Here is a 24,507-nt window from a genome sequence, read left to right as displayed (position 1 = left end):
CATCCATCCATTCACCCATTTTCTGAGTCGCTTATCCTCACGAGGGTCACAGGAGTGCCGGAGATAATCCCAGCTGTCATCGAGCAGGAGGCAGGGTACACCCTGAACTGGTTGCCAGCCAATCGCAGGGCACATGGAGACAGACAAGAGTCGCACTCACAATTACACTTGGGGGCAATTTAGAGTGTCCAATTAATGTTGCATGTTTTTGGGATGTGGGTCGGAAACTGGATTGCCCAGAGAAAACTCACGCAGACACGGGGAGAACATGGAAACTCCACACAGGCAGGGCCAGGATTTGAATCCCGGTCCTCAGAACTGTGAGGCCAATGCTCTACACCTGTGCCACCATGCGGGCTATTAGTACATGTCAACCTAATTTTGTGTTGATTGGTGAAACTCATATCAGGGCTAATTTGATTTCTAATTTTCCAGGAACCATTGCACTCAAAACTTAAAAATCATCAAACTTTGACATTGTCTCTCGCCATATTAGATGGCATAGCCAAAAACCTTTGCAATTTACCATCACCCATACGTTGAGGAAACCTGTTTCCGATTTGGGCTCTTTTAGGCAAATTACCGGTAGGAATTAACCAAAGCATGAGCCAGAAATTAACATCTGATTGAAAGAAATCACCTATCCCCCACTTTTTATCCAGTGAAGCATCCCACCTCATCTGTTGCTGCTACAGGAAGAAAAAAAACGGCAAAAACAGGAACAGGATACAGAGGTGTCAAGGACATCGTGTTTGAATTGAGTAGAAGTGCAACGGAGCGCACCCCCGCAGGGGCTGTGGCCTTTAAACCCGCTCCAAATCCAGCCCTAAATAAGCCGCTGGAGGGAGACGCTAATCAAAAGAGGTTATTAAAAATTCTGCATGAGCCAGCACACACTCACACACACAAAGGGGGTGAAGGATGGTGGCGAGTATTACTGACAGTGTCACTGTGAGCCAGTGTGGCGATCCGTTAGTGTGTGTGTGTGTGTGTGTGTGTGTGTGTGTGTGTGTGTGTGTGTGTGTGGTGTGTGTGTGTGTGTGTGTGTGTGTGTGTGTGGCCGTTGGTATGTGTGTGTATGTCCCAAGCGTAACGACACTTCTATTTTAATAACCAGCCGACATGTGGGTGAATAAACGTGTCCCTGGGAAATCCTTCATCGGCATGCTAAAATATGCGTACGGCTGACCACTGCAGGAAATACCAGCGCATTACAACATTACAGAACATTGCTATTTTTGTCACGCTGGACATCAACTGCGCGCTTTAACCTAAAGTCTAGCACAAAGTTGTATGCAAATATGAAGTAATAATGGGACAATTTACATTATATTTCGCTTTTTTGTGGATGCATATCGTTTTACACAAGTATCAGTGAGTGGTGGGAATAGCAGACTAACTCACATTTGACATTGACACCATATTTTTCCCAGTGATAATGATGATCACAATTATCTATGTAACTCAAAATGTTACACCTTTAAGAATAAATTCCCCACCTAGAATTACTATCCAAGGACTGGAATTCACCTAAAATGGCTGTGTGTAATCAAAATGGCCAACTGTTCCATTACTGGTATGGTTTCTCGAGAATTTATCATGGATCCAGTTATGATTTACATGTCCTCTCAATATTTTGTTGACTACTTAAACTGGGACCGGGGGTTAAATTCTTTTTATAATTTCCAGGGGTCCTCACACATCCTTTTCAAAGTGATTCCTCCGTTGAGAGGAGTCAGATGAGGAGACTCAGGTATCTGTTTGGGTTGCCTCCTGGGCACCTCCCTGATGAGGTGTTCTGGTCACATCCCACTGGGAAGAAAGCCTGGGGACGACCTAGGACATGCTGGCGAGACTACATACGTCTCTTAGATGGCCTGGGAACACCTTGGAATCCCCCTGGAAGAGCTGAGGGAAGTGGCTCGGGAGCAGGAAATCTGGGCTTCCCTCCTAAAGCTGCTTCCCCCGTGACCTGACGTCAGATAACCAAAAGAGCATGGATGGATGATGAATGGATGGATAGAAGCTTGTATTCAATTTGATTGGCTGTAAGTTGTGAGAGCGGCAAAAAAAAAAAGTGGTCGACTGATTGATTGGCCACTGATGAAGACAGTTGCCAAACTACGCACACCACGCAACAGTTCCGTCAGGTATAGCCCCCCTCACTCTGTGTCTGTCAGCCTTTGCTCATTCACTACCGCTGACAGCTGTTGAGTTCTAAAATCTGCATTAACATGGAGGTTTGGCAGTGATTATTGCAAAAGCCTTTTTGCCATCTAATGTGGGCAAATCATAGCATCATAATATGATGACAATTTGGAGGAACCACAGCTTGACTCTTGAGTCCCTCTTAGATGCTTTACACACTAACTCTCAGTGGAGCCTGAAGACCCTAGGGAGGAAACTTATTTCGGCCGCCGGCATCTTGTTCTTTCGGTAACGACCCACAGCTCATGCATAGGTGAGGGTAGGAACAAGGAACGATGGGTAAATAGAGCTTCACCTTTCGGCTTAGCTCCTTCTTTAATACAACAGACATATACAAAGTCCACATCACAGCAGAAGCTACACCAATCTGCCCATTTATCTCATGTTCCATTCTTCCTTAAAAAGGGTGACCACAACCCCAGTCTGCCAATCCAAAGGGACTGTCCCCGATGTCCGCACAATGTTACAGAGACGTGTTAACCAGGACAGCCCAACAACATCCAGAGCCTTTAGGCACACTGGGTGAATCTCATTTACCCCTAAGGCCTTGCCTCAGATGATGTTTTTAACCGCCTCAGTGACTCATGCACCAGAGATTGAAAAGCCCACTTCAAAGAATCCAGACTTTGCTTCCTCATGGGAAGGTATGTCGGTGGAACTGAGAAGGTCTTCGAAATATTCTTTCCTCCGACTTTCAACATCCCGAGTCGAGCTCAGGAGACCACCCCATCCCCACTAGACACAATGTTGATTGTGCACCGCCCGCCACTCTTTAGATGCCAGATGATGGACCAGAATTCTCTCGAAGCTGTCTTGAAGTCCTTCTCCATGAACTGCCCAAACTCCTCCCATGTCCAAGTTTTTGTCCCAGTGACCACCAAAGCTGCATTCTGCTTGGCCAGCTGGTACCCATTAGTTGTTCCAAAAAGGCAAACAATCCTTCTTCGGCTTTATGGCATCCCTCACCTTCGGTGTTTACCAATGGGTTCAGGGTTTGCCTGTTGGCTCACTCAGCAATGGCAATGTAATGGCAATATATAGGCTTGCTGTTCAGGGTGTCACAATATACTGCTCAATGTGGGGTGCGTCGACAACTCTTGATTTTTGAGTGATAATCCAGTCCAGTTGGATTTGACTGCTCTCGATCAGTGTGCAGCAGGATTTTAATGTCACCCACCTGTTTCCAACTGAGTTTTGTTTTACAACAAGGCAGGTTTTGATAAGAAAAAGAAAAAAAAAGGGACAGCTTCAGTGTCCTATTATCGTGCATGGCAAGAGTGACAGTGTAATAACCCAATCAAGAGGACGAGGTTTGTGGTGATGACAATCCTTACTGTGGGACATTGGACCCATTCAAAATTAATTAAATGAACCCTAGCTAGTTCGCTTGCACACTGGCCCTGCTAATGTGCCACTGCGGGGCATTTTCATTTGCCGAGGATTGTCTCTCCTTTCTCTTAGGTCAGCAGTGATCTTTTAGTACATTTTCATTATTCTATTTATTTATTTATTTATTTTATAAGCTGCTTGGGAGGGTCCGGATCTTAGAAACAATTCATAATGATAGTAGTTAGTTGATAGTTTGGAGAGCATTTTTACTTTATTTTAGACATACTTCATTATTGATTATATATTACACAACTGCACTTTCTTTAATATGTCTTACTCATAATGATGCCCACACACTTGATAAAGGTTTTATGATGGTGACAGGCAGCAGTGAGACCGAGTGGTTAGTGTGTCTCCATCACAGTCGAGATGTATGGGATTCAAATCGAAAATCATTTTTTAGTCGAGATTTAAGACGGAGGAATGTTATTTGAGGTTGTATGTGTGCGTGTGTGTGTGTGTCTGTGTGTGTGAGTGTGGTCGAACGCATGCATGTGTGTGCACCGGGGAGGAGCCAGGACACCGAGGCCCTGCGGCCAGGAGCCTGGGAGGACACAGGGAGGTCACTTCATCTACTGGTGTCACACTCAAATTCATGTGTCAGAAGCAACATACACACACATGCTTGTTTACACACACACGCACACGCATGCATGCACAGCAGTACACAGGCCCACGCTGTTTGGTACAGTGGGACGTAAAGTACGATAACAACACAGGCGCAGAAACTCACACACGGTAGGAAGTTGACTTTACCTTGGCGGCTTTCAAGAGGATCTCTCTTTCCTGCTCATCTTTTCTCGCCTTCTCCATCCTCTCCAGTTGCTCGAAGAAGCGCAGCTGAGAGCGCACGTCTGCCGACTGTTCGTAGCAGTCATCGTCCTGATGGGAACACACAAATTTAACAGTTTGGATTAAATGAAAAACTGAAAAGTAGTAGCACATTTGCAGCAAATAAATGCAAATATTCTTATCGTTGTACCATAGAATCTAGCATTAACTTTTTGCTGAAAAGTATTTTTGAGCTCTTTATGTAACAACACGAAACGCCACAAAGTGACACCAAAGCCATGGAATTTTGTAATTTACTAATTGGTATCAAAGAAGAAAATCAATCCCAACTGACTAAAATCTTTAGATGGGACTAGGAGGAGCTAAATTTAGTCTGTGGTGTTTTTGCTCTTGCATTTTTTCGAACTAAACTGTTTGGGGTGATGGTTACACAGTTAAACAGTTGAATCTTCATTTAACGGACCTGGAAACAATGTACTCTGTATTTAATGGAAAGTATGGTAGTGTCCAATTGGAATTACAAATACGCCCTAAAACAAAGTCCACTAGTACCAGAATAGGTGACTGTTGTTTACTAATGCAATGTACTGTCAGATACTGGTTCCCGTATTTCCTGGAAATGACAATGTTATTTACATGGGTGCTCGTCGGGTACACAACTCTCAATTACTTATTTTGGTACTGTATACTTGTATACTAGTGTTTGGCCAAGCCTTACACGCCTACAATCCGCCGAGCTTCCGACCCGAAAAAGAAGTGCCAGAAACCAACAAGGAAGTGGTGAAAAACAAGGAAGAAATGAGTGGCAGCATTCAAAAGTGTCTTAATTCTTGTTAAAAGACATACATAGAAGATTTTACACTAAGTGAGTCCCGGAATGCCCATGTCATGGAACCAATGTGTCACGGGCCTGAAGCAATGAGTTTCTGCAGATTCAGAAACAGTAATCCTCTGCTACATTGCGGTTCTTGCTTCACAGTTCCGCTATATTGCAGATTTTTATTACGGTTCTCATTCCTTGTACAATACTTTTGTGCTATCCATTGCTCTTGGTTACAATCAATATATTATGTTTAGGCCAGCCACGATAGTACCGTAAATGTTTTTCTATCCATCCATTTTCTTAGCCGCTTATCCTCACAAAGGGAGGTGCCGGAGCCCATCCCAGCTGTCAACGGGCAAGAGGCGAGGTACACCCTGAACTAGTTGCAAGCCAATCGCAGGGCACAGAGAGACAAACAGCTGCACTCACAATCACACCATGGGGCAATTTAAAGTATCCAATTAATGTTGCATGTTTTTGGGATGTGGGAAGAAACCGAGGTGCCCCAAGAAAACCCAAGCAGGCACAGGGAGAACATGCAAACTCCACACAGGCAGAGCCGGGATCGAACCCAGGTCCCCAGAACTGTGAGGCCAACGCTTTCCAGCTGTTCCACCATGCCGCCGTAAATGTTTTTAAAACAATATATTTTCAGAAAAACTTACAAGATAAATGATTGAAGCAATTTTTTTGCCACTGATATACATAATGATAATAATGCATAATAAAGGCTTGTGCATGCATCCATTATCTGAGCCATTTATCCTCATAAGGGTCGCCAAAGTGCTGGAGCCTATCCCAGCTATCTTCGGGCAGGAGGCAGAGTGCACCGTGAATTTGTTGCCAGGCAATCGCAGGGCACAATCACAACCAGCCGCAGTCACAATCACACCTGAGGGCAATTTACAGTCTCCAATTAATGCATGTTTTTGGGATGTGGGAGGAAACCGGAGCACCTGGAGAAAACCCACGCAGACACGGGGAGAACATGCAAACTCCACACAGGCAGGGGAAGAATTTGAACCCCAGTCCTCAAAACTGTGAAGCAGACTCTCTAACCAATCGCCACCAAGCTGCCAAGACTTGTACAAATTTTACAAATTCTGCCCTGGAAATCAAACATGAGCAGAAATAATGTTCTCTCGTTTATGAAATAAAAGTAAGGCAACTTTTCACAATAAGAGGAGGTAAATAAAGTTATGTTTAAATACAGTGCTAAATTCAAGAAAAATAAAGTTTGCGTTTCCCATCTTGACAGAACAGTGATGTCTTAAACAATTTTAAATGGTTTATTTTAACAAATCTTAACTGAATCGTTTTCAAAGTTATGTTTTTTTTTTTGACGGAGTTCATAAAAATGAAGAAACCTGAAGAGAAATATATTCTCCTTCAACTACCTTCAACTGAAAGCTCTAATGTTTGAGGACATCATGATCTATTTTACTCTTATTCCTCTCTGGGCACATTTGCCACATTTGTCATCTACTTGACTCAAAGTTTTCCCAGTTAGAGATTATCAGATTGGCCTTATGTCACGAATTAACTCCACTGAGCAAAAAGATAGACTCCGCAGGCCGCTGCGCTAACATGTTGGTAAAGTGGACTCACGCTCAACAATTTGTGAATCACAATCGTCTCTCGGGTAACCCGGTGTGGCGTCATACTCAGCGGAGTGAAGGGTCCATGTTGCAACGAACTTGTGCTGGCCTTGCATTTGACTAAGAAATGCAGCCACACTTCATCTGTCTGCTTTTTCTCTCTTTCCCTTTTCAATTTGGCATCACATTTTGGAGCCACTGTTTTGGTGCTTCTTAGTTGAATGCAGTCTCTTCCGCATCCACGCTTCAGTGACACAAGCGTTGTGCGATCTGTCTCTGTGTAAACCTGATTTCGAGTTGTACTTTTTAATGCGCAAAATTTTTGACGCAGAAACTGCAACGCAAAACTGCTTAATTCGAGCCTTGTATAGGTAGATTCACAAGGCTGTGCGTCAGAGGACGCACTTTCACAAAGCTTTTTGTGATCCTCATCATTTTTCTGCGTCTAGGATGCACATCAAACAGGATCTTTGTGCATGACTACTCGCCTCTTTGCAATACATACAATAAGAGATTCAAGTCTTACTCCACAGGTTTAAGAACAGTGCCAGATTTGTAGAGCACTTTATGTTTTCTTCTTTTTCAGGGGGTACAATAGCTGTTTGATATAAGTTTAAGGTCCCGATCCTTAAAGAAAGAAGAAGCAAACTGGAGTACAGTAAAAAAAAACCTGGGGTAACACTCTAAAAATATCCTCTCCATACCACATTCAGGGCCTTGTTTCACAGGAGCCTAAATCTAGATTTAACACAGTTCCCAGATGTCTACACTGCTCAGAAACAAATTACCTGCTGTCTGAGTGACTTTTTATCCTTTGTGGAAAGTCTATAGAGACGTGTACATATTACTGCAGGAATTTCATTTCTTGGCGACAAATTTAAAGAAAATGACCACGAGTTGTCTCGATGAATAAAAGTCCACATGCTAAAATTGCATGTGGGGCTAAAAGCTCATTAAAAAGGGGGTTCAGTTTAGTACTTAAAGGTTTCTAGGCTTGTGCTTTTCTGGTTTACTCCCAAAGACACACGTCCTAAGGGCTCTAATTCCCATCGATTTCAGTCCAGCGTGGAAAAAAAAAAGCTCCAGTTCCTGTTCATTCGTCAGTGCGGTGACACAGTGGGTGGCTCTGGGTCATACAACAGACCATGCATTGGACACCAACCAAACGCGCTTTAATCTGGCCAATCGAATAAGTGAAAAAAACACATTCCTGCGAGATTGCTCTGTAACAACAACACAATTCTCATGTTTAGAGGTGCAATCAGTGCAAGTAGAATAAATATTAGCAGCTGTGAAAGGCTACAAACTTCACACAACGGGATTTCTCAATGTTGTTTTATAACACAACGCATCTTGCTATCGCAAGTCAAATCATTTCATCACACTAAAGTGTTCCAGCTGAGTCTCTTGCACCTTGAAACAACACTGAGACACTTCACCTTAACCATGGGAAACTGTGAGCGCTACATTGAAAACATCAATCCCATTGAGAGACCCTAACAATAAGACGTAACATGACCTACGAGTTTATTTTGTTCGCATCTCAATTTACGAGATGCAATTTATATTAAATCAATTCGCGTTTGAAATGAAATGCCATTAATTTTGTGTTTCCAATGAAGAGGAAAATCCAAAGTATTGATTTAAAGTAACAACATGTCCAAAGAATAAACTTGTCTGATAAAATGTAATTACTTCAAGTATTATGGTGTTCTGGGTGCCCTCGTGAGTGGCCTCGTGAGTGGCATCACAGGGCGGTATTAGATTGGTCTGCATGTTTGAATTGTTACACCAATTTTCACACGTCGACTTGAAGAACCCCTTGGAATTTCAACCAGTATGATCTTTCATCCATCCATTTTTTGTACTGCTATTCCTCATTACGTTCGTGGGCATGCTGGAGCCTATCCCAGCTAACTGCGGGCAAGAGGTGCTTTTCAGTACACTGAAGTGGTCGCCATCCATTCGCAGGGCACATATACTGTAAACAAACAAGCATTCACTCTCACATTCACACCTACGGACAATTTAGCGTCATCAATCAACCTACCACGTGTGTTTTGGGGGTGTAGGAGGAAACGAGAGTATCCGGAAAAAACCCACGCAAGCACGGGGAGAACATGCAGTCAAGAACCCCGGTCCTCAGAACTGTGAGGCGGATGTGCTCACCAGTTGTCCACCATGCCAGCCAGTATGATCTTATTTGGGGATACACAGTATAATTTTGCAGCTTCCAGAACTAAACCACAGCAACAAGGTAAGACGACGTACGCAGATGTGTTTATTTTTGTCCTTTCTAGTTGTGTATTCTCAAGTTCTACAATGTTGTGTGAATTTTATTTGGCGGGAGTCTGAGAGCAGCAAGAAAACAGAGTGCTGGAGCAAAGTGGAGACAACGGCATATAAACCTATTGTCTCGCCTCGCATTTCAAGTCAGAGTCTAGAGTTATGAGTCACCTCGGCTCAACTTGGTGTTGACTGCACACAAGGATTTATGATCGTAAATAATGAACATTTATGATGGTTGGCCTCCAACCATTTTTTGAGATTGTGGTAAAGAAAAAACACAACACACCACAGAGCACAGGATCATCCCTCACGATAATACCTTAGAACCGACCTTTTGATTACTTTGAATGAAAGCAGTCAATTTGGGCTCAAAATCTCAGTGATTATTATTATGTGAGCGTAAACACAAACCTGTCATCGGGGACTGTGGACCTTACAAAGTGCAAACATTCACCCGGGTTTGAAACGCATTACACTTCCCAACTCGCTTACTTAATAGAGAAGTGCTGTTTACAGACATCTCGCTTTTTGCATGAAGTGCATGGCATCTCGCTTTGGAACACTCCACCCCAAAAAAAAGGTCTGCATAAAGAAAAAGAAAACAACTTTTTTTTTGCAGTTTATCAAAAGTTAATAAGATAATTGTTTATTTCACATGTTCATGGGAGGTGTGGGTATGTGCTGCTGCTTCCATCGTGGGAGAGAATGTGGGTGCACACATCAGAGGATTCCCGTCGCAGCCCCGCTTCTCGTTTCTCCCGCTCTCTCATCCAGCCTTTGTTGCAGCGCTGAGCCTGCACTCTCCTGCCACCGCAAACGTAGGGAGCCCAGTTGCTCTTTAAGGCCCGCTTCATCTCACACCCCCCCGTCTTTCTTTTTTTTTCTTCCATTTTCGCTGATGTCAACAGAGTGGCTTCACAGAGCGCCAGTTGTCGCTCTTACACCTCATTTGCAAACCACAAAAAAAGAATGAAATAAATGAAAAAGAAGAAGCACATAACAGGAGAGTAGACAGGCAGCTTCCACCTCGGTGTCGGGAAAAAACACCTTTTCAAGGTTTTCCCAAATGCTTGTGGTTTAATGTTGGCCAATTAAATGTGCTTCTATTCCGACAAGTCGCCGCTAATATGCAAAAGCACACTGGTGTTCTTTTCTATGTTTAGTTTTTAACTCTACCTTCCACTTTATCAACTTAACTTTTATAGAGTGAACCCTTATTTTTCCGAGAAGGGAGGGCGCCAGGGGTATCTATATAAACACACACAACACATTGTTTTGGAACTCCCACGTCCATCAAACACATTTACTATTATTTTACACATTTTCTAAACATATGCATCCAGAGAAAAAGAATTGGGAGCAAAGAATTTTTAAAAAATACAGTCCGCATTTTAGTGTTTTTGTCTTAGATATGTGTGCATTTAAGGGGTGGGCTTGTTGGGGTGCCGTGTATTGTTGGCAAGTCTGAGTCCAAGCGGGAGTTGTGGTTGACAGCAACTTCTGCGTGATTATGTTTTTCTGTTCTCGCGGCTTTTGAAAACATGGCTGAAAAGTGCATAAGCGACTGTGGCTTTCCTTTCCAATATGAGGGCCTTACAAAAAGTAAGTATACTGCAAAAAGTAAGAGAACTGGGTTACGACTGTACACTACAGGGAACAAAATAAGACTAACAAAACACCACACTTTTTGGGGGCATTTGGACCATTTTTCATTTTCTGTAAATAAATGCACTCAATAACATCTGTATTTTGACTTTGGGACTTATGTTATCAGCATTTTTACAAAATTAAAAAACTTGATTTTATTCAATAAATATCTATAAATAGAAAATTTAGAGGAACTGATAATTTTGGAAGATTCTCTTGATTTTTTCCAGAGATCTATATAGAGTATTTATAATTTTTACTGAAAACTTGCCATCCATTTTTCAAACAGCTTGTTGTCACTAAGGTCATGTGTGTTCTGGAGCCCCATGCCAGGGAAATTTGGGCAAGAGGCCATGTACACTCTGAACTGATTTTCAGTGCAGGCAATACACATACAGTATAGAGAATCATTGACACTCACAGTCACATCTATGGCCAATTCTGAATATACCATAGTTTCTTGAGTATAATGAAAAAAAAAATGCCAAATTGCCAAAAGTTCCAAGTGCAATAAGCAATGTCCATGAAGGCATTCTCCAATTAATTAGGTCTGGAGAACCTCCAACCTTACAAATCCCATATAAAACATCTTGTGGACAAGTTTCCCATATGAGGGTATCAAAGGTTAACCAACACCATATATTCCCTCATTTTCATTTTAAAACGTAATACATGTATCCCAGTAACAGTAAGATTCAGGGATGATGTCATACCTTACAGGAGTCCAGTCTGTGCTGTGCGATGGTCGAAACCTTTTCAACGACAGTGCGGAGTCGCGACTGTGCAGCGTGGGAGATAAATGTTACAACCTCCATGGGAACGTCCGTGACGCCAAACTTCTTGGCTGTGAAATGAAGCCAGTGGAAGTAATTAATTGAATTCTCGTAAAATTAAATAGACACTTTACCCCGATGCCAACATGTTTCAATCCCCCCATTGACTACTATACAATTAAAATTTTAAGAATTATAGATCATGACTTTTCTTCTCACAATCCTGACTTTATTTATGAGGTAACTGTTTCAAAAGCTGCTTTTGAATTCAGGTCTTGAGAAAAGATGAGCCGGCATCCATCTGCCTTTAACACAGGAACCCAATGTTCATGTTTTTAATAATAACAATAATACACAGAATAGTGTTTTATGAAATAATGCGTAAAACACAATATAACAGTAACAAAGTGTGTTTACTTCACTGACTGAAATACATATACCAACTCAATCCTACAGTATATCTGACTCCCACATACTGACTGGCGTTGACAGCTCTGCACTCGCGTTGAATTTTTCATTCCACCTATATAAATATTGTTCCTTTGGTCTAATTTAAGGTTTTCTATGTTGAGATTTAACCAATGACTTATATTACGAACTTCTTTTCTTTCCAGTTTAATAAAATTGTTTTCCTAACAATAGCTTAAATACAAGTGTTAGTTTATTATGGATGTTGATTATGCTTAAATCACCGATTGATTGTGTCCCATCGTGAAGAGAGTGAAATCCCATAGTTCAAAATATATAACAGTTTCTGCATTACCAAAGTCCAAACATGTTGAATTTATGTGCATTCCCACACAGCATGAGAATAGGTATCTTATAATGGTACATATGCCTGACCATAGTGCGGGCAGTGTGAGTTCAATTCCCGCTCAATGATGCTGTCGATACAGTATGTGCCCTGCGACTGACTGGCGATCAGTTCCGGGTGTAGTCCACCTTTTGCCTGAAATTAACTGGGATAGGCTCTAGAACTCCCATGCTCTTGTGAGGCTAAACGGCTTGGTAAATGGCTGGATGGATCCTTAGATATTGTATTGAGTAATGTGTTCCATGGAGCACTTTGAATTGTAAAAGTTGTACATTTTTCATCATCCTGAACTTAGTGTTGCAGATCTGTACCTAGTAACTGTGGTCAGCAAACACTTCATTTTTCTTTTCTTTCTTTTTTTAAAGGAGGTGTGACATGGGCTTAAGACACCGAACTCTGTGCCTAAACTCAAAACCTCATCCACACACACACACACACACACACACACATAGACTAACTAAATAACATGGGCCGGATGAGAATGTGCAATTAATTTCCCGAATTAAACTTGTTTCACAAAATTCCGACAGGGGAGCTTTAGAAGCTCCTTCAAAGCGTCGTAAACGACACTGACCAACTCTTCACGTCGACAGATAAATTAGCTTCCTCGAAGCCAAAACTCCTCACGAGTCATAACAAAAAGACTATCCGTTTCCAACTTCTTTTTAAATGACTCTATTAACATAATTCTCCTCTCTGGCAGCCTTTTAAGTAAACCACAGCAATTATTTAAATCAGCCCGACAATACATATAGCATTGGCTTGCTTGTGCTTTGAAATAGTTCCTCCTCATTACTGTGGTTACAAACACACGCACCCACACGCGCACGCACGCACACACAAACCCCACGCGCACACCTACACAGCCTCGCTTGCGCACACACACATACGCGTAGCAATGTCATCAGGTCAGGGAAAAGCACTAATGGGCTCGCCTGGCTTCCTGAAAACAAGATCTTTCCAAAGGGGGAATTAATATTTCAAGGAACATGTACGTTAAATATTTCTTATAACATAACTGTGGCTTGGGTAGCAATACTAAAGTTGTGTCTCCACCAAAAGTAGAACCAAGTCACATTTGAGCAATTTGCAAACAATACTCAATCTACAAGTTTCAAATGAATTTCAAGTGGCCATGGCAAAAATCAAGTCAGATAGAGTCCCTACTATATTTCAAGCAAGTCAAATCATTACTAGGGGCGGCACGGTGGGGCAACTGGAAAGCGTTGGACTCACAGTTCTGAGGACCCGGGTTCAATACTGGCACTCCATGTGTGTAATTTGCATGTTCTCCCCGTGCCTATGTGGGGTTTCTCTGGGCGCTCCAGTTTCCTCCCAAATTCCAAAAACACGCGACATTAAATGGACACTCTAAATTGCCCCTAGGTGTGATTGTGAGTGTGCCTGTTTGTTTCTATGTGCCCTGCAATTGGGTGGCTGACTGACTGGTGTACCCTGCCTCCTGGGTTGGCTCCAGCACTCCCGCAACCCTTGTGAGGATAAGCAGCTAAGAAAATGGATCAATGGAAGTCAGTGGGTTAAGCAAGTCATAACTAAATTCATACAGTATTGCTCGGTTAAAATGGGTAATTGAGTGATGATAAAATGTTTGTTTTCACTGATCATAATACAAAGTACTTTTTACAGAACACTTGCTTATCAGATCTGAAAATGACATCTGACGTGTTATTGTCCTCTCAACAAAATACATTGCTGTCATGAAGCTTAGTTCCGATTTCAGCATCTATCACTGAGCTAAAGAGTGAATCTAAACTAGATTGTATGTCTTTGTGGGTTTTACTGTTACAGATGTACGTACTTCGACGTAGGTGTTGTGTCTCTAATCCTTAAATTGCAAACATTGGACGTTGCTATTGTCCTTTTCTCGATTTATATTCAAAATAATGCTTTGGGGGTCCCTCCATAAGCCTTGTTTAATGCCATGGCATCTTCTAAAGTCTCCTTCACTGTTAGCTGGAGTTCCCAGATTTGCGTCCCACACAACCATCCATCCATCCATCCATCCATCCATCCATCCATCCATCCATTTTCTTTGCTGCTTATCCTCACAAGGGTCGCAGGGAGTGCTGGAGCCTATCCCAGCTGTCAACGAGCAGGAGGCAGGGTACACCCTGAATTGGTTGCCAGCCAACCGCAGGGCACATCGAGACAAACAGTCGCACTCACAATCACACCTAGGGGCAATTTAGAACGTCCAATTAATGTTGCATGTTTTTGGGATGTGGGAGGAAACCGGAGTGCCTGGAGGAAACCCACACAGGCACGGGGGGAACATGCAAACTCCACACAGAACTGTGAAGCCAATGCTTAACCAGCTAAGCCACCATGCCGCCGTCCCACAAAATACAAAAAAATCATTTGAAAAACAAAAGGCACACTGTCCTGAAAATTCTGATTTTCGAATATAAACAGGATATGGTTCACATCAAAGTCATGAAGACTCTTGCATATGTTTGACCCAAACAAATCACAAGTCCTAAAATAGGCAACTTGAGTCCGATTTTGGAGACAAGATTTGAGAGAGCAGACTTTGATGGTTTGGAAATGTTCAGAGGCGAGAGAGTGAGTATATTGGTGGAAGGGTGCTGAGGTTGGAGCTGCCAGGCAAAAGAGCGAGAGGAAGGCCAAAGAGAAGGTTTATGGATGTGGTGAGGGAAGACATGAGGGCAGTTGGGGTTAGAGGGAGATGCAGGAGATAGGCTAAGATGGAAAAAGATGACACGCTGTGGCGACCCTTAACGGGACAAGCCGAAAGGAAAAGAAGAAGTCCAACTCGAGTCAAGTCGTGACGAGATCCCCCCACTTCTGGTTTGTACCATCTTTCCAACGGACTAGCTCCATACGTTTGAGAATTGTACCACATTGTGTCAAAAACCCACATATCCCAAGTATTTATTAATGAAAGTACATTTGGTTTCCTTACAGCTTGTGTCGAAAGACAGAGCTTGCATAGCGTACCAAACTAAACCAAATTATGCTGGTTGTTGGAAACATTCAAACCCCTGGACCGTTTTGCTAATTTTGTGCATGACATTGTGTGATATGTCAATTTTCTGGTGAGGTTTTAGCTCAGTGAGCATCTCAAGGGTTCACGCCAATTGTGCATTTTGTTTTGTCTTTGGCGTATTTGTATTTGTGAATGTGTGTAATACCACAAAAGGTAGAAGAAAAAAGATGCAATGATGACCACCGAATAGGAAGTGGAAATTGCCTTTTGGCTAAGCTCACACCCTAAAACGGAATCTACCTGTTTCCATCTTGGCAGCAATCATGTGAATTCCTTTGAAGGAATAATGTACATTTATGTATGAGGAAAGGACAAATTAGAGGAAAAACTGTATTCTGTCATGTGTGTGAGATTTCATGCCAATGATGGCGGGTGTGAATATTTTCTAACACTCCAGGGGATGTTTTCTTGTTTCTTGCTGAATCATTTAACTTTTCTGGCACGTTTTCCTTTAAATTTGGTAGCAGTTGGGTGAACTTCTAACCCGAAGTTTGGATAGTACAATCCACGCAAACAAACAAAAAAACACCTTTAAACCAAAATGGCCAATTACAAGCATGATTCAGTGTAGTTCTTCTTTTTTTCTTTTATGTTTCCTGTTTTTGTGTCAATTGGAAGCAGTACTACAGGATACAATGGCATATTTACAATGTTTTTTAGCCATTCTCGTCTTGGTTGGCAACTGCTCTTTTTCTGGCTAAAGCTGAGGCCAGAAAAGGTTAAAGTCAAGTTTTAGGAAAAACAAGACTCAGTGGTTGTGTGCAAAAACAAAAGAATGAGGAGGACTCATTGATTGAGCCGACCTGGCAGGCCTGGGGAGCATCCCTCGGACTGCTGTCAGCTGGGAGCGTGGCGAGGGCAATCAACTGACACAACAAAGCTGCACGGGTGCCACTTGCCCAGCAGGGGGCAGCCTCGCCTCCTGCCCCACCATACCATGCTGTGCCGCCCTTCAAGGGAAAGTGTGTATTTTTAAAAAGCCTTGCACCCTCAAGGTGACGCACTAACAACCATGTCGAGAGTCCACTTACCCTACAGGCCCGAAGATACTTTAATGGAGATGAAACAAGATGAGGTCGCTCGGCTCCCCGCCGCATGAAATGACGTGTGGTGTTTTTTGATTACTAACATGCAAGGTATTATTTTGAGAAATCACACACTCTTATTTCTACTCTACTCTATAAGAACAACCTTAAGAGTCATTAAAACGTGACGCCAGTAGCTAAAATAAGAACTTGACCGCCAATCAATGCATTTCATTCCAGTGTCAGTGCTCTTATATTTACAAAAGCAAATGAGAAAAGAGGTGATGAAAGTCAGCATTCACTGGCAATGTGAAAGGGGCCAAAGGATCCCTCACACCTCAATTCCCTTCATGATACTACCTCTGAAGGCAGAAAATTCCTGGGTAGACCACATCTCTACATTCCAGGCTAGTGCCATCGATCCATCCATTCATTTTCTGAGCCGCTTATCAGCACAAGGGTCGCGGGTTTGCTGAAGCCTAGCTATCTAGTGCCATTTATATACATATATATACAAATCAGCAACATTTAAAAAAAAAAAAGTCTGCTTCTACATGCTGTGTGAAAGGGGGAAATAGGTGCCATCCAGCCTCTGTAACAGCTCTGATACTAAAGTGCCTCAGAAAATGGAAAATTCAACTTCATCCTCACATTCTGCGTTGATGACATTTTTACAGAACAGCAACATGGAAGAAAAGCTGCCCTTTTCAAACTTTGTATTTGGGTTGTTGTTTACAGGTAATGTGAAAGGCATCACAGGCATTGTCCCACCTTGTGTGATGGCTCTGCTCGTACCTCAGAAAGTGAAAAATAACACGGTTTACTTCATCTAGCCCATTCTGTGTCAGTGGCATTTATACAAAACAAACCATAGAAAAATCATTGGGTAGACAGTGAAAAAGAGGCCACAGGCACCATACCATCACACCTCGTGACGGTTCTGTGACCAATGCCAGAGGCATAACTTTCCTTGGTCGACTTCATACCCCTCATTCTTTATTATCTATTACACAGCACAGTGACAAAGACAAAACTATGTTTACATGGAGTGTGAAAGGGGTCTCAGTTAGGGTAGGAAGTGGATAATTCTTGGGTCATCCCATTCTGTGTCAGTGCCGTTTGTACAGAGAGTGACGCGAAAAAAGTTGGCCTTCAGCTTTTTCCCATTTTCTGAGGTGGCAACTGAGAAAGTGCCTATGACCCCTTTCGAACTGCCTGAAAACAATGTTTTTGTTTCTGTTTTGCTGTTCTGCATTAACAGTATTTACACAAAATGTGGAGTAAATTCTAACAGGAATTTTCCACTTTCTGAGGTACTATTAGAGTATCATAAGCTATGTTATAACTGAAGGGCATGATGTCCAAATCGGATTTGTTGTTAAATCCATTGTTTTTACATATTCATTCATATTACAAAACAACTGTGACTTCGATTGTGGACAGATGGACCGAAAGATTCACAAGTGCACAAAACCTGCCTTCACGTTGCGCATGCGCACAAACATGAGGCGCCGTGTTTACAGAAGTATACAATGTAGCCTGTTGCGTAGGTTTTGTCATGACATCTTTGTGATAACTTTAAGGATATTTTGCAACTGAAGCCAATAGTTCTAAAGCATATTTTCATCACAGACTGTTTATTGCTTTCGTGGCGTGTCTGTTTTGTTATTCAATTGAGACATGTGTCACCTTTTGATAACAAATAGGTCAGATGAGTGCGAGAGCATCTAGACTCCACTTGCATTGGATACATATCTGATTTATAGCCACTTGGGAAAGAGGCCTGGCTGTGGGTCGGATATGAAAAAAAATATGACTTGTATTAACATTGGAATGAAAAAAGAAAATCATTTAGGAAAAAAATTGAAAGTGACCACATATGCCTGTAAAAGATTAGACTCTACGAGATTGGAAAAATAAAATGACTGGGATTTTTTTTTTTGTAACCCTGCAATATATATTGCAATGGGGAGGACATGATAACATATTCGTCTCATGGGAAAATCCAGCATACATTTTTTTTCCCTGTATGTATTGTTTGGTAGTATATAATTTGAGTACAAATAGACTACATTCAACAGAGTAGAGAGGTATATTGATGTATTTGTGTGAAGCCTACCTGTATTTAAATTCACTCTAGTATTGAGCAAGTAAGCGTTCAGGTAGTAATGATGTTAAAATAATTTCTTTCCACGTACAGTTATAATGTAGCCCAGAAGATCATCTAGTGTCTAGTCATTGTATCTACATGTGCTTGTAATCAATCAGTCAAATTAAAAAAAAAAATGGCATTTATTATTGTCAAGTAACAGAACCAAAAAACTATGTATGACTGCTGATACTGTACATCCGGTTGTGCTCATAAGTTTATATACCCCAGCAGAAACTCTTATTTGGATAATGTTTACAAGCACTATTCAAAGTACAATTGTGTTTGACGTAATAATGCGTGAGTCCATGTTGAGTCCAACAGTTCTTAAATCCCCAACATTGTTGGTAACTTTATGATATGACCATTGCACAAGCGCATATCATGATGACGATGACAATGATGAAACAATATACTGTATCGTGTAGCCCTAACCCAGTTACAAGGTGGAAAAGGTAATAATTTTTATGCATACACCTTGGGTACAGTTCTGATACTACTACTAAAGACAACATGCAGAGCTTTCAGTAGCAATAATAGGCAATGAAGACACTATCACTGTCTTGGCGCTTATATTAACTTAAATTCAAAAAAATTAATTTTCTTCTTTTCCTCTCAGGTTGTCCCCTTTAAGGGTCACCACTGGGTGTCATCTTTTTCCATCCAAGCCTATCTTGTGCATCTTCCTCTCTAACACCCACTGTCCTCAAGTCCTCCCTCACAACATCCATCAACCTTTTCTTTGGTCTTCCTCTCACTCTTTTGCCTGGCAGCTCCATCCTCAGCACCCTGCAATGCAACAAACTGGCAAATCTTCTTCTTTTCCTTTCGGCTTGTCCCGTTAGGGGTTGCTACAGCGTATCATCTTTTGCCATCTTAGCCTATCTTCTGCATCTTCCTCTCTAACCCCAACTGCCCTCATGTCTTCCCTCACCACATCCATAAACCTTCTCTTTGGCCTTCCTCTCGCTCTTTTGCCTGGCAGCTCCATCCTCAGCACCCTTCTACTAATATACTCACTCTCTCATCTCTGAACATCTCCAAACGATCTAAGTCTGCTCTCTCTAACCTCGTCTCCAAAACATCCAACTTTGGCTGTCCGTCTAATGAGCTCATTTCTAATCCTAGCCAATCTGTTCACTCCAAGCGAGAACCTCAGCATCTTCATTTCTGCTACCTCCAGTTCCGCTTCCTGTTGTTTCTTCAGTGCCACCGTCTCTAATCCGTATATCATGGCCAGCCTCACCACTGTTTTATAAACTTTGCCCTTCATCCTAGCGGAGACTCTTCTGTCGCATAGAACACCAGACACCTTCCGCCAACTGTTCCACCCCAGCTTGGACTCCTTTCTTCACTTCTTTAACACTCTCCATTGCTCTCTATTGTTGACCCCAAGTATTTGAAGTCGTCCACCCTTGCTATCTCTTCTCCCTGGAGCTTCACTCATCCTCCTCCGCTCCTCACATTCATGCACATGTATTCTGTTTTACTTCAGCTAATCTTCATTCCTCTCCTTTCCAGTGTGTGCCTCCATCTTTCTAATTGTTCCTCCGCCCACTCCCTGCTTTCGGTGGAGATCACAATATCTGCGAACATCACAGTCCAAGGGGACTCCAGTTTAACCTCATCTGTCAGCCTATCCATTACTACCGCAAACAGGAAGGGGTTCAGCGCGGATCCCTGATGCAGCCCCACCTCCACCTTAAATTCTTCTGACACACCAACGGCACATCTCACCGCTGTTCTGCTGCCCTCATACGTGTCCTGTACTATTTTAACATATTTCTCCGCCACGACAGATAATAATTTTAAAAATATTGAGTTTACCAAGTTTGATTCCTATCAACTGGACTGCTTTGGTCTATGGGACAAATCTGACAGGCTGCCTTTAAAAAGACAAAGCCATTAACTATTCATTCACGTGCGCCCGCGGTCCAGTGAATTCAGACAGACAGCCACTGAAGAATTCATTAAAGGAGGTGAAAGAATTGTTATGTGTACCACATTTAAACGCAGGGCGAACAAGAAAAGAGGACTGCGTCCTAAAACAATGGCACCCAAAGACAGAGAGAATATCAAAAGTCATCCTCACTGATGTCACTTTAAATACAGATACAATATGTTCCCTTCAAACCACAAACACTGAGCAATTTCACGATTCTCTGCTTGTTCCTCACAAAAAGTTGGAAAAAGACATTCAACATTAAAGTTGTGCCACACTTGCCTGTCTCCAGGATCCGTCGGTGGAGCAGCCCAGGATGCAGGAAGGCTTCATCCTTGCACGAGCGGATCTGCGTGCCAACCAGCTCAGAGTTGGTGGCAAGTATTCGGGCGCTCTCCTCGTTCAGGTTGACACCCGCCATGGAGGCCACGTCGTTGATGTCATCATCGTCCCTGCGAAAAATGTGAAAAAGCCAGACTATTGAACCACACCCAAACAATACATTTCTATGGGTGCCCACCTCTTCTGCTTCTGTGACACTTTTAGTCTCCCTAATGTCCTCCCTTAATGTCCCTGTTGCAACGTGTTGTTGACACTTTGTGACACCCCAAGCGCAAAGGCCTCTTCCCTCAAAGAAAACATCCGGTTTGAAGCCTCACAATGGTGAGCTACTGTCAATCAATTATTAGGTGTTGTCTTGGTCTCATGATGTCAAAATGTGAATAGCATGATGAAGAAGACTGTTCAAATACCAGATATAAATGAAGCAGGATCTATATTGGTTGATTCATGAAAAAAAAAGTTGTGCAAAAAGTACTGATGCACTTAACACTTGGTGAGTGTCAAATGAAGTTCACCTGTAAAAGTTATAGTGCATTATAGGTTCATTGGGAATTTCAGCAGCAAAGATCTGCCAAACATCCATAACTTTTTGGAAGTTGAGTGTGTAAACACAGAGTAATCAACTAAGCTAACCTACATACATTTTGCGTTTGATGATCACATACATTTTGAGTAAACAATTTAGTCTTCTGATAATGTGGTTATGTAAACCTTAAAGATGTTCAATCTTTGATAATAATGCTTTAATAAACTGGATACTGTAATTTATCATATACAGTACAATATCCTCAAGTATAATGGGCACTCACAAAATTGACCCCCAAAATCAGTAAAACTCTTCTTCCTATGTATAATGCGCACCCATGACTTTCTATCCATCGATATATTTATTTGCAACGTTGGTGGTGATCCCCTCCAAATTTCTCAACTGTAATTTTTTGTGTATAATCCGCACCCATGTATAATTCGCACAACCAAAAATGACCTCAAAATTCTGGTAAAACCTTCAACCTATGCATTATGCATTTTTACAATGTATGATTTTGCTTCTACCCATATGATAAAAATATGAAGTATTGTCTGTATTTTGTTCGTTTTTAATTTATAGTAGTTTAGTCATTACTCTGAAGTTAAGCATTTTGTAATGCTCTTCATGTAACACTCTTTTTATTTACTTGCTTTTATGTTGAAATTCTCAGCTTTTCTTTTACTTAGTTAAAGAGGAAACACACAGTTTTGCTCATGTATTTGATTCCCCAGGCATATTTCTAAGATGGGTACAATTATATCAAGAAAACATGAAGGACCAGGCGAAACATTATATTTTATTTTAATGGGATTCAAATAAACTGTTGAGAATTTCGGAAAAGCCGTTTATAAAATCCACCCTTCCATCCCTTATCCGAGTAGATTATCCTCATGCATATTGGGTTCATTGAAGACTAAGACTCTCATCTTAAACTCCAGCTCATCCGCAACCTTACAAAGTGCTATACAAAAATTGGATGGACAGGCAATGGTCCTCGCCTGAATTAGCCTTCGCAATGATGCACAGTGGTTGCAGGACTGGACTGGCCCAGAGCAGTCTATTGAGAGATTTTATAGACTTTTGCTTTGACAAGTCCAAAAAAAAAAAAAGATTCGCACAACTCCCACCACGTGGCTCTTTGCCACTTTGTGTAGGTCCACCATTTTACAGACTGTCGGCAAATTCGATATGTAACTTGACACTACAGCAGGAGGTTGACAAAGACCATTAGAGCACACCTCCACCTTCTTGTGCTTCCCCTCAAAGCATTCTAATTACATCTTCCTCGTGAGAGCATGCACGACAACAAATCGCAATAGTGAGCGTGGATAAGTAGAGAGGAGTACCTACTGATGCTGCTAATGCCTCAGGCATTGAACCTACCACTCACCATGTCCTCATGGATAACTTGACCTGTCCTAAAATGAAGGGTGCCCACAGGACTTGGGTTCAAAGACAAAATAAAAATGCTGCCATATCCTTGAAGGGAAAAACATGAAACGACTAAGCACGCTCAAGAGGTGAAAGGAGTTTGCTTTACTGTTTAATTTGGTAAATCCTTAAAAACCACTAAATCTGTTTTAAAGATAATATTGAAGTTTAGGAATAGGCTGTAATGCATATCAAGCAAATGTATGTATGGAATGTCCATCAGCTCATTTTCTATAATGCCTCATTTGGCCACAGGTGAGCTGGGTTTTTTCCAAGCTGACTTTGAGCAAAATGCAGCATACATCGTGGACCACTCAATAGTCAGTCATATGCCACATATAAATAAACAAGCATTTACACTCACATCTACATCCCAGACATTGATAATTTAGAGCCTTCAGTAACCCTAACATGCCTATTTTTGGGAAGTAGCTGGAGTACACAAAGGAACCTCCTAGAAACAACGTGTAAACTCCACACAGTAAGGCTGGAGCTTAGATTCAAAACCAACTGAATTTTGAAGCAGATCTGGAAACCACTAGTCAACGATGCTTCCCAAGATAAGAAACCATTTACTGTAAATTCAATGACCTCTACATGATAAAGCAAAGCAAATCATAATCAAAGAAAAAAAAAATCACAAAACTATGCGGTCCATTCTTTTGGGTCTTTCATAGAAACAAGTGAGTTCCTGACACGAATCCATCCATCATTTTTCCATTCCGCTTTTCCTCACTCGAGACGCAGGGATGCTGGAGCCTATCCCAACTAACTTTCACGAGGCGAGATGTAGCCTGAACTGGTTGCCAGGCAGTTGCAGGGCACATACTATGGAAACAAACAATCATTCAAACTCAAATTAACACCTATGAGCAATTTACAGTCTTCAATGCATATTTTGGGAATGTGGGAGGAAACCAGAGTACCAGGAGAAAACTGCAAAGCAAACGCCAAACAGGGGAAGACATTGTGAGTCAGTGGGCCCAATGATTCGAAGACCTCCTCAATTCTACCAATACACCTTCCCAGGAGAAACTAGAGTCAGGGGACTCTTAGGAGGGTTCCCCAATCCCTGAGGTTGAAGTCACTGAGATGGTTAAAAAGCTCCTCAGTGGCAAGGCCACAAAGCTGGATGAGGTCCCCCCAGAGCTCCTGAAGGCTCAAAATGTTGTAGGGCTGTCGTGGGTGGCACGCATCTGGAGCCTCGTGTGACCATCGAGAACAGTGCCTCTTGGTCCTTTTTAAGAAGGGGGACCAGACGGTGTATTCCAACTATAAAGGAATCACAACCTTCCACCTCCCTTCTGAGGTCGATTCAGGGATTCTTGAGTGTAGGGTCAGTCAGGATGTGGAATCTCAGATTCAGGAGGAGCAGTGTGGTTTTCATCCTAAGTGTGGAACAGTAGACCAGCTCTAAACCCTCAGCAGGGTCCTTGAGGGTGCATGGGAGTTGGTTGCCAGCTAATCCCAGAGCACATGGAGACAGACAACAGTCGCACTCACAATCACATCTAGGGGCAATTTAGAGTGTCCAATTAACACATGTTCTTGGGATGTGGGAGGAAATCGGAATGCCCAGAGAAAACCCACGCAACTACGGGGAGAACATGCAAACAGGTGGGGCCGGGATTTGAACCCCAGAGCTCAGAACTGTGAGGCCAAAGGTCTAACCAGTTCTTCCACCGTGACACCAAGAGCATATCATACATGAAAAATTACAATTACCCC

General features: G+C 42.1%; 1 protein-coding gene across 2 annotated transcripts in view; it reads right to left on the bottom strand.

The window, feature by feature from the left end:
- LOC133498178 (transcription initiation factor TFIID subunit 4-like) overlaps window positions 1-24,507 on the bottom strand; it is a 138,233-nt gene that overhangs the window by 73,112 nt on the left and 40,614 nt on the right. For both annotated transcript variants that reach the window (XM_061814710.1, XM_061814711.1), the window contains 3 exons: window positions 20,760-20,929; window positions 11,460-11,590; window positions 4,354-4,479 (listed from right to left, as the gene is read on the bottom strand). In XM_061814710.1, coding sequence (XP_061670694.1) covers window positions 4,354-4,479; window positions 11,460-11,590; window positions 20,760-20,929 — 427 coding nt within the window. The remainder of the gene's footprint in view (window positions 1-4,353; window positions 4,480-11,459; window positions 11,591-20,759; window positions 20,930-24,507) is intronic.

The sequence above is a fragment of the Syngnathoides biaculeatus genome, chromosome 3 (genome assembly GCF_019802595.1).
Source record: "Syngnathoides biaculeatus isolate LvHL_M chromosome 3, ASM1980259v1, whole genome shotgun sequence".
NCBI classification, from domain to species: domain Eukaryota; kingdom Metazoa; phylum Chordata; class Actinopteri; order Syngnathiformes; family Syngnathidae; genus Syngnathoides; species Syngnathoides biaculeatus.
The sequence above is the reverse complement of the archived record's forward strand: the minus strand, read 5'-3'. Positions and strand labels throughout refer to the sequence as shown.